At 32.7% G+C, this 11,771-nt stretch overlaps 1 protein-coding gene across 3 annotated transcripts in view; it reads right to left on the reverse strand.

The window, feature by feature from the left end:
• CUNH18orf54 (chromosome unknown C18orf54 homolog) overlaps nt 1-11,765 on the reverse strand; it is a 19,615-nt gene extending 7,850 nt beyond the window's left edge. For all 3 annotated transcript variants that reach the window (XM_037728716.1, XM_017501111.2, XM_017501110.2), the window contains exons 1-6: nt 11,034-11,765; nt 8,939-9,264; nt 7,394-8,152; nt 6,922-7,072; nt 4,384-4,483; nt 351-482 (exon numbers count right to left, since the gene is read on the reverse strand). In XM_037728716.1, the coding sequence (XP_037584644.1) occupies nt 351-482; nt 4,384-4,483; nt 6,922-7,072; nt 7,394-8,152; nt 8,939-9,218 (1,422 nt within the window). In that variant the 5' untranslated portion in view covers nt 9,219-9,264; nt 11,034-11,765. The remainder of the gene's footprint in view (nt 1-350; nt 483-4,383; nt 4,484-6,921; nt 7,073-7,393; nt 8,153-8,938; nt 9,265-11,033) is intronic.
• Between the last annotated feature and the right edge of the window lie 6 nt (nt 11,766-11,771).

The raw sequence follows: 11,771 nt of genomic DNA on the forward strand, positions 1-11,771 counted from the left end.
TAGGCCTCCCCAAATATAACTACCAGTAGATGGGTCATATAGATTAATTTTGTAGATCATTAAAAAACTACTCTTACAGCCCTTTCATACTATAGTTGTAACATCATCATAACTAAGATGTTGGATTTATAACCATAAGTTAAATAGAAAATTCTATTTAGAGACAAACACCTATAGAAATCTAACAGAATTAAATGTGAGCAAATGACTTCCTAAAAAAAAGAAGACTACTGCCACTTACAACATGTGTTATATCACATGCTTACTAACATAAAACTATGTCTATAAAAAGATGTAAAAATCTTATACAAATTCACAAATCTCAATTCATAAATTATGTTTGTGCTTACTTGTTTAATCTCTTCTTTTGGCTCTGTGGTCTTATTTTGATTAAAACTTTCTTGTACTGCTTGAAGATTAAATAACATTTGTTTCAGGGCTTCAACAGGACCATGATGTTTGCCTCCAGAAAGAGTACAACTCTAAGGTTAAACAGACGATAGTATAAAGTTAATCAACCAAACTCAGGGGAAGAAGAGTTTTATTTTGCATTATTTTCCCATAATAGAAAATTAATGTAAAAATCCAAACAATACATGTCAATAAAGTATTTTAAAAAATCAAAATTGTAATTCACCACTTCCCCATTCCCAGGCCCCAGGTGAAGTTACTTAGAGACAATCACGATTAACAGTTTGGCATATCCTTTCTAGTCATTGCTCTTTTAAAATAAATAGCACAAATTTATATTAATGACAAATTCATTTAGTACATGTAAAATCACAAATTTTTAGAACTGAAAAGGTCTTCAGAGGACAGATAAACCAACATGTTCTTTCCAGTTTGTCAGGGACTAGAATTTCAAATATAGTAACCTCTGCACACTTTCAAATATGTTTTCATGTACAGAATGCTAGCTTTTCACCCCTTCATGGGACATACATTCCTTCTACCTCAATAACACTCATAGCTTGATTACCGCTGACCTTATTTGTGTTCAAAGGATGCAACAGTACTTAAGACACATAAGGTGGTCAGGATTCTTTTAAGATAATAAGTAAGGGATACTTAAAATTTCTTTTTAAAAGTCTTACCAGTCTATTATTTTACATCTTTCAAATGAGTTTCTGTGCCCAAATAACTTATCTACCAAGTAGCAAATAGGCCTCTACAGATGTCTGTAATTTAACATATTTCAGCATAGACTGTGCACCATAAGTACGACTTAAACTTCAATTCTATAGAAAGTTGTTGATTAGCATAAGATACTCAAGGTAAGCAGTGTGGCTAAAAAGATTTTAAAGACATTTCCATAGTTATATGAACAGGATATAAGAAACAGGGAGTGAAAAGGTAAAATGCTATAGCCATTGTGGAAAACAGGACAGGAATTCCGTAAGAAATTAAACACAGAATTACTGAATGATCCTGCAATTTCCCTTCTAGGTATATATCCAAAAGAAGTGAAAGCAGGGACTCGGGTAGATATTTGTATACCCATATTTACAGAAAATTATTCACAATAGCCAAAAGATGGACACAGCCCAAGAGTTCAACAACGGATGAATGAATAAACAAAATGTAGTACATACATACAATGGAACATTATTCAGTCTAAAAAATAAAGGAAATTTTGACTAATGCTATAACATAGATGATCTTTAAAGATAATATGCTAACCAGAGTAAGCCGGTCACAAACAAGGTACATATATAACGATTCTTCTTCCACAAGGTTCCTATAGTAACAACTCCATAGGGGCAGAAAGTGAAAAGCTATTTGTCAGGGGCTGAGGAGGGGGGAAATAGGGAGTTAGAGTTTAATGAGTACAAAGTTTCAGTTTGAGAAGATAAAAAAGTTTGGAAAATGGACTATGGTGGTAGCTACACACAAAGTGAAGGTACTCAATGCCACAGAACTACACACTTAAAAATGATTAAAATGGTAAATTTTAAATTTTATGTTATGTATATTTTACCATAACAAAATAAAAACATTTTAAAAAGGAAAAAAAAAGGGTAAAAGGATCCAGTTAGGCATATACTCCTACACCCTTGGAGATAGTATCTGAAGCATAATCTCCAAATAATCGGCATCCAGCCACTATTTTATTTTAGAACTTCGGCTGCTTAGGGCAACCATAATAGTTATAAAAGGCTGCCTCTGGAATTTATGTCTGAGTTGAGTGACTTTTCATGCAAAGCAGTAGTCAGAGTATCAAAGAAGACAGAAAACTAGAAAACATATAAACTGTGTCAATGTTAATGAATGTTTTAAAAAATATTGTAAAACCTCCTAATAAATGTCTCTGGGTACATCTCTGCATATCTCCAACTCTTAGAACCTTAGTGACATTTCATACATTCAAAAAAAAATGATTTCAACCAAACAGAACATGAGGAGAGCCCAATATATAGTCATCCCTGGTTTCTTGGGAGACTGTTTCCAGGACCCTGTGTGAATATCAAAATAAATCACAAGCCAAGATACTATATCCAGCAAAGCTTTCCTTCAGAAATGAAAGAGAAATAAACTTTCTTATGTAACCAAAACCAACAGAATTCACCACTACTAGACGAGACTTACAAGAAATTCTCAGTGGAATTCTACATCTGGAAGCAAAAAGATGGTAATAACCATCATGAAAACACATGGAAATATAAAACTTACTGGTAGAGCAGATACGCAAAGGAAAAAGAAAAGAATCAAACACTACTACAGAAAACTACCAAACCATAATGATAAACAATATGAGGGGAAGAAAGAACATACAAACGACCAGAGTACAGTAAACAAAATGACAGGAATACATCCTCACCTATCAATATTAACCTTAAATGTGAACAAATTGAATTCCCTACTTAAAATTTGAGATGAACTTCCTGAATGGATAAAAATAACATTGTTCAACTATATGTTGCCTACAAAGAAACTCCATTCACCTTTAATGATACATACAGACTTAAAGTGAATGGATGCAGAAAGATACTCCATACAAGTGGCAACCAAAAGCAAGGTGGAGTGACTTTACTTATATGAGACAAATCAAACTAAGTCAACAACTGTAGAAAGAGACAAAGAGGGTTGTTATTATGGTTTAAGATTTCATATTACGACTTACCTTTAAGAAATAATCACTTGTTGAATATAAATTAGTATTATTCACTATGGACCTTTTTTTTTTTTAACTCCTGAACTCAAATAATCCTCCAACCCTGGCCACCCAAAGTGCTGGTATTACAGGTTTGAGCCACAACACACAGCCAGACACAGTAAAACAGTATGAAGATTCCTCAAAAAATTAAATATAAAATAGAACTACCATATGATCCAGCAATCCAACTACTGGGTATATATCCAAAGGAAATGAAATCAATATGTCAAAGAAATATCTGCACATCCATGTTCACTGCATTATTCACAACAGTCAAAATGTAGACTCAACATAAGTATCCATCAACAGATAGAAGGGTAAAGAAAATGTAACACATATATACAACAGTATATTATTCAGTCTTCAAAAAGAAAGAAATCCTGTCATGTGTGACAAAATGTATGATTCTGCAGGACATTATGTTAGGTAAAATTAACTAGGTGCAGAAAGATAAATATCATAGTTCTCACTTATATGGGAAAGCTTACTAGCTGATCTCACAGAACTAGAGAGTAAAATAGTGGTTCCTGGAGACTGGGAAAGGTAGGAGGGAGGTAAAGAATAGGGAGAGAGAAAGTCCTAAACACTAGGACTTATTTCTCCTATCTAGCTATAATTTTTTTATATATTAAAATTATGTACAATTTTAATATAAAAAATTTCTGTTATTGTAGATTCTTTTGGATTTTGCATATATACCATCATGTCGTCTAATAATAATAATTTTATTTCCAATTCCTGTTATTTTTTTTTTCATCTTTTTTCTTTCTTTCCAATTCTTTCCCTTCAGAAATGAAAGAGAAATAAAATTCCTTATTTCTACTATCTAGCTACAATTTTTTATATATTAAAATTTTATATAATTATATAAATTTTTATATATTAAAAATAAATTATAAATTGTTATATATTAAAAATTATATAAAAATTATCTTATATTTAAAAAATTTTATATATAAAATTATAGCTAGATAGGAGAAATAACCACTATATATTCATGGTTTATCACATCACCATGTATCCCATAGACATGTATGGTTATTATGTGTTAATTTAAAAATTTAAAATATTATAAAAAATAATATGATCAATAATTCTGAGAGGAATGATGTGTATTTGAGGAGATGATTTGAGTCTTTTTTTGCTTTAAATTATCTAAGTAACTTAAGAATATCTACATATTATTCATAAATCTTTTAATAAGTTTTAAAACTTTTAATTTCACCCACCTGATTATCATTTAGAAAGTCTTCAACAACTCCTTTAGCACTCTTTGCCCTTGAAGTTTGTTGAGGACCATCATCAGAGTTAACAGGAACAGGAGATTTGCTTAAGAGGAATTAAAGGATGCAAGATAGCAATTAAGTTCCCAATTTCTAAAAAGTAAACAGTATACAATTTAAGAATTCTCATTTACGTACAAGTAGGTACCAAGAAATAATCATCATGGATGTGATTAATATTAATGTTGTATGGTAATTCCCTCATCTTCTCCCTAAACTGATACCAGAATCCAACCCCTTATCCCTCTGCTTCTCTCTTCAAACTTTGAGAAAACACTATGAAGAAACTGAAGATATTAGTATTCAGCTAAATAAGCCCTGAACTACAGACTATGCTCCAAAAGCTCACCTTGTTTGAAATAAAGAGTACATTTTTCCAATTAAACATTGTTATCAGATAATAACCAAAAACCCCACAAACTCATAAAAGTTTTAACTAGAATGGCAGTTACAACTCCTACTTGAAGCAACAGAACAGACTTCGCCTTTATAACTGGTATTAACATAAAGGACAGATTATTCTGAGAAAAGAATTCTGAAATTAACATTCCTGCATGCAATCTTAGTCCCATTCACTGTATGACCTTAGGTAATTTATCTGAATTTCAGTTTCAACAATTGTCATCCCATCTATCTCATGGACACATTGCATAAACTAACTGAATTAATTTTCTATGTACCTAATACATTTAATAGATAATAAATACTCATTTATTTCCTCATATTCAAGGAACAGTAGAGGAAAGGGTATCTCCAGCAAAAACCAGAATGTCCCCAGAATCAAATTCTATTAAGTCACAAAAATGAATTCAATCTATTTCTCTCTTATTCATATATTACTATAAAGTGTGTAACTCAAGAACTCAGATATCTAAGAATCTTTTTTTAACATTTACACAATGCTAATGTTTTTATTTAACAAGTATGCTTCTTTATTGACATATTTGATTTCTAATTTACAAGCCCTTTCATACTATCAGGTACTCCTTTCCCCCATTCTTTGCCAATACTTTGTATATCCACTGTCTGTTATTAAAAAACATTTACCAGATTGTTAAAGATGGGTGGAGGGTACATAGGGGTTCATTATACTATTTTTCCACTTTTGTAATTTATGTTAGCTTTTCCATAATAAAAAGTTTTTTTAGAAAAAGCAATGATCTGGTTGTGGTTTTGCTCTACCACTTAGAATACTGCCTTGAGTACTTTCTATTCAATTTTGTTTTTGATGACAGGTTTACAATAATTTGTCAATCGCAAACTGAGATCTATTCCTTGTCAGCAATTCATCACTAGTTTTATCTACAAATATGCCCATCACAATATAAATTCAGTCTTCCAAAAGTGAATTATTATATGTAAGGTACTGAGCCAATCTATTGATAATACTAATCATACAAGCTAGAAGTTACATTATAAAATTATAAAATATATTAATTGCATTCAAAAAATTTAAGCACCTCTGATACTACTTGCTTGCCCATTTTGGTTCCAATTAAAAGAAAAGTATTGCAGCTATGATACTTTATTAACACACAAAACAAGTGATAAAATAAGCAACTAGGAAACAAGAAAAATAAGAGAAGTTAAGTATTACGTGAACTTGTTATCAACTCAAGTTTAAATATATATGTTGTTGAAACAACTGGAGAAATGAAGCTAAAAGGAGAAAATAAAATATTCTAGATAATCATCACCACTACTAAAATTTATGAGTGCTCATCTTAGTTCAGAAACTTCACATTCATTTTCTGTTGAAAATAACCTTTACAACAACCCTGAAGCAGACATTATTTCTCCATCTTTAAAGTTTAGAGAAATCAAGTAAATTGTACAAAGCCATACAGCAAGAAAGTGGCAGAGGTAGGCTTCTAAATTGGAATTATAGTCAATCTCTACATTCTGAAAAGAGACAATCAACTGAGAATAAAAAACGAATCTAGGAACTGATAGACTCTGTCTATAACAAAATCAAAGTTTAGACAACTAAAGATAATAAATTATCAGAGCCTAAGGCATGATATAGGGTTAGCAATAATGTATTTCTGGTAAAAAACAAACAAAAAAAGTATCATCATTTAAGGAAAACAACTAAAAGGGAAGGTAAAATGTAAATAAGAAATTTATAACTCTATTATATGGAGAGGAAAAACTTAAAGTTAGAAGAAAATAACACAAATTTTATAATACTACTCTGCAAAATGATTTTTTCTGGTTTTAATTCCTCATATTAAGATGCTTATCAATACTTTATAATGAAACAAAATGAACATGTAACAAAGATAGATGTTATATAACATACCTAAGGTTATGAAACATTACACCATCTTGTGGTAATAATGAAAAATGCAATTTAAAGCAAATAACACAAAGCTATGTTCCATGGAATTACAATATTATTACCATTCATTTAAATATAAATCAGATATTCATGACATTTTTCACTTGGAAAACTAAACAGTTTTTCCATTGTCACTTACTTACAAAGTAACAGGAATGTTTTCCCATGATCTTTCTGCTTCAAGTTTATCTAATGAGCAAGGACTGTCATCCTTTTTCATAGACTTTGGTAATTCTTTAGTACACTGCTCTAGATTTCTCTTGGCCTTCAAGATAAGCAATTCAATTTTGTCACCTAATTTTAAAAGATGACTATTAGTCTTTGAAGAAAAAAGTTAATGCAAAGCGTAAGAAAATCTCACAAACAAGTCAAAATTCTGATAATCTGGAATGTATATTCATCTATAACAGCAAATTAAAGATGTGACATTTCAAGCAAAGAAAAAAGTGGGAGAAAAGACATTTTCTAGTTACAAAATGCTTGTGAAGATTATAAGCATTCTAAAAAGATTAAATAAAAACAAAACATAAAAGCTCCCAGATATTACCTCAACTTTACAGCACTTCTTTTGGTTTAAAAAAAGAATAAAACTGTAAGCTATAAACAAAGTATTACCACTGAACGGCTGTGTGGATTGTCCTGGGAGAAGCGGATTCTCACATTGACACTGGCTATGTTCAAAATCACATTTGTATTCATTAACTAATTCTTTATCATCACTCAAGGAATTTGAAAACTTTGAGGGTTCAAAAGAATATTCAAAATCTAATTTATTAACAAGCTGAGAAGTTCCTTGTGCCTGATGACTACGTCTAGGGGGACACTGATCATCTCTAAATATTTTATAAACCCTTTGACTATTTGTATCAGGTAGCAAATCTTGATTGTGGAGCCAGACTGGGTATTTGAAATCAGGTATACTGGTTATCCCTGAAACATTAAGGTCAGATTTCTGGCTAGTGAGCCATCTTGGATAATTCTTTTCAAGATTGTGTTCTGAACTGTCCTGGAAAGACGATTTCTTGCAATTATTAGTCCTATTGGTAAGTTTTGGGTTTTTCAGCCTACCAAATTGCTTTCCATTTATATTTGTGCATACAACAGGAGTAACTAAGTTATCTTTGTCCATGGGAGTGGAGGGTCCTTGAAAATTTGGATTCTTTTCAGTGTCCAATGAACCCAGTCTTCCATGGCATTTCTTGTTTTTCTTCCTCGTTCGGTGACTTGGTCCAACGTAAGTAAAAGAAAATGATCCATCTGCTGGGAGTCTTAAAAGATCATCAGTTGTTAGGCTCATAGAGTCTATGTCATTAGTAGTCTGTCTTTTATAGGATATGAAGTTTGAGTGCTTTTTGCGATCAAGGTTTTCAAAAGCTGAAAAACAAAGAACAGTTCTGTTTATTATATACAAATATTTTACAATATTTGTAAGTAAATGAGAATTAAGAATTTGAGTCATTTTTCTGCTTTCCCCTTATCCTCACTAAAGCTTTAAAAGCATAAAAGGCATAGGTTGATAAAACAGGATATGCTTTCTTTCTCACATGATTTTTCAATCTGTGTTACTTAATTTCTACATGTTTCTCTCCAACCTCCTGAATTTTCCTGTTCTCTAATTTATTGTTTCTTCAACTTTTTTCATCTAGACCTAACTGATACACAAATACAATCACAGTAACATTGGTCACTCAATACTGACTGCAGCATAGAAAAAAACATGCTATTAAACTAGGTGGAAAAATAACTTGCTCTATCACATACAAACCCTTCAGTGGCATGGATTACAGAGAGGACAGCTGTTCTAATTCCCTTCTTCTGGAATATACTGACCACATCTAAGTGCAGAATACAAACTTCTTCCATTCTAGGATCATTCTGTAAGTGTTCAGTAAAGTAGTAATTGACTTATTAACAACTGCATTTTCCAAACTTGTCTTCAAGGAAGCTTTATTATGGACAAACTCTTAATATCTTGTGAATATTACTGTTCCAAACAGAATTATATAATCATTTTACAAAAACACCCAGATCCCAATACTATAATAGTTATTTTTACTCCAAAATAACAAAAATAATGTCAAGCTGTACAATACTACAGTACATCTATCAAATGCTTCAAAACATCTGAACATAAATAAAACATAAAGAACAAAAGCATACCATTGTTTGGTTTGTAACTATAGTTGAACTGTGGCATATTAGTAAAACCCTCATCAATGTTAATTTTTCCAGTGCTTGCACCAGGGTACATTTGGCTTAAATCAAAATCATCAATATAAGCCTGTAGAGCTTGAGAAGCAGATCTGTAGAGCTTATCTTTATAGTGAAAAGAGCCATCAGAATTAGAGGAATTACTACCACTCAGGCTGCAGCTTGCCAGCAGTGAAGATACTGAAGATTCCCGAGAACAAAGTCTATGTTTTGTGTTTGATTTTGCCATGGCTTCTTCAAAGTGGATTATTTCTATTCATTTCCCTTAAAAATAACTGTAATAAAAAAACAAAATGTTAAGGTGCCATTAAAAATAGTGACCATATACAAACAAAATTACTAAATATTTCAACCTTTATAATTTTCTTTAAAGAATAAAATCTATTATCTATAACAGACACTCCTTGTTAGGAATTGTAGATTTTTTGTTGCCTTTATTATTGTGAATTCCTTAATCAATGATTTAGAAAACATTTTCTGAGTACCTACTATGTGCCTAGAAGTATGTATACAAAAGTTATCTGAGAATATACATGGAAAATACCAAGGAAAGAGTACTTACTTTTTAAAAAGTCCTAAAAACTACTTATGAACAGTCTTTTCAATCCTGGTGATATATTCTATGACATCACAATACCTAAAATTCCCCTATACATAATAGTTTTCAAATCATAAGCCTACCACCATGTGCCGCAGATAATAGTGTTCAACAAAATTTTTAAAGCCATCAAATGAAGTATTCAGAACAAGAAGTCACAATGGAGAATATTCACTTTCAATGTTGTAAACACTAGTATATTTTCAACATTTAAATCCATAAATAAACTGCAGGTCTTATGCAGGAAAACGAGCTAGCAATATGTACTTTTCCTAAAATAGTTAATAATCATTTCCTGACCTTGGTTTTTGGTACCACCCTCCGTATTTTCAATTCTTACATTAAATGGATTCAGTTCACTTCTTTTAAAGGAAGCATAAATAATGTGAAAATCAACTCAATGTATTGTTCTTACTGTTTTTACATTATTGAGAGAATCCCTGTCCACCTCAGTACAGTAATAGGATGTATAATTGAAAAGCCTAAGAAATAACAGAATAAATCGGCATTCAGTCCATGATATGACATTCTTTTTAAAATTAAATCAATAGATTTCCTATACGAAAAAAGGATTAATTTTGATGACTTAACAATGCTATGATGTTATAATGTTTAATTTTTGGCTACAATTTTAGAAATATTTAAGTTATAAAAACTTTTAATGTAATCTTAGTAACTGTTAAAATTTGGCTTTAAAATATCCAGTTTTCTAATTAAATAAGAGACAGAGTAAAACGTCATCCTACCATAGCGTTAGAGCATGCAATGGCCATTATAAGAGATGTGACCTTGGTCAGTGCAAATGGCAGAACATAAGGTAACAGTTATTTAGCCTCATCGATTTCACTGAATGCTGACATACTGGCATATCTCTGGCTAATGGCTAAACTAAGCCAGCTTTACACTTTCCATATCCCTTTTATTTAAAGAAGTTTAAATTCACTCAGGTAAATGTATTTGGATAAGCCTGGCCAAAGGTTTTCTCTCCTTGAATGCATAACAGGCTACTGATTTTATTTTACAAAACCTTAAAAGAGAAAGCGGTTGTACTGGTCTCCTTAAGTGGTGATACCATTTACTAGATACTTCAACTCAAAGGACGGACAAAAAGAAAATGTAGAATTTACGTTTTATTATGGAAAGTTTTCAAACTTTTCCCCCCAAAAAAAGAATGCAAAAGTAGAATCGTTCAATAAACCCCTATGCACTCAACAACCTGCTTCCAACAATCACTGAACATACCCCAGTTGTGGCTGAAGTGGGGAGAAGTGGGTGAAGGTACGGTATTGTAGATTTTTTATCTTTATTATTGTGAATTCCTTCATCAGTGATTTAGAAAACATTTCTGAGTATCTATTATAGTATGGTACCCACCCACTTCCCCCCACTTCAGCCACAGGATTATTTTGAACCCCACATATCTCATGCAAATTCCATTTATCTTACCATTTCCTCCGTATAGGCTTCAGTTCAAATCTCCAAAAGAAAATTCATCACGCAGAAGAACAGAATGTTAAACTTACTGACAAGAAATTTCAACTACCTTTGATTCAAAAACAGAACGTTCAGTGTTAAATGGCCAATGGGAATATCACACAGGAAATTAAAACAACTCTTGGAAATAGCTCTGTGACTGCTAAGTTAGGAAAGGGAATGTTTGTTCATCCGGCAGCATAAAGCCAGGAACCCACGGACCCTGCACCGCGCATCTTTCCCCTACCCAGGGCGCGGTGGGTTCCAACGTCTCCAGCCACATCCAGGCGACACCCTCTCTTTAGAGTTCCACCAGCCGTTAGTTACAGACGGAGACAAGGTCTTCAATGAGATGCTTTTGACTCCGAAACCATTTATTCAGCAGCCAGGGCGACCGCCGCAATGGACGGACGGAGAAGTGTTCGAAGGCGACCGCCCCAGAGCGCAAGCCCCTACCGGTCGCCACCTCAGGTCCCCAGATGGCCCTATCAGGCCCCTTCGCGGCGTCCCGGGACCCTTCCTCGCCCAAGGGGCACTTCCCCTACAGTGTTCTTCTTCCACATAGATTCCACACGCGACCTCCCTCAGGAGACGTCTCCTTCTCTTTCCTCGCCACCCCCACTTCGCCTCTTCTCGGCTGTCACAGTATGGGACACCCCTCGAAAAGATACCCTCCTTTCCAGCCTAACTCATCCCTAATGCCCCAAAATA

The sequence above is a fragment of the Cebus imitator genome, unplaced genomic scaffold (genome assembly GCF_001604975.1).
Source record: "Cebus imitator isolate Cc_AM_T3 unplaced genomic scaffold, Cebus_imitator-1.0 Scaffold278, whole genome shotgun sequence".
NCBI lineage: Eukaryota > Metazoa > Chordata > Mammalia > Primates > Cebidae > Cebus > Cebus imitator.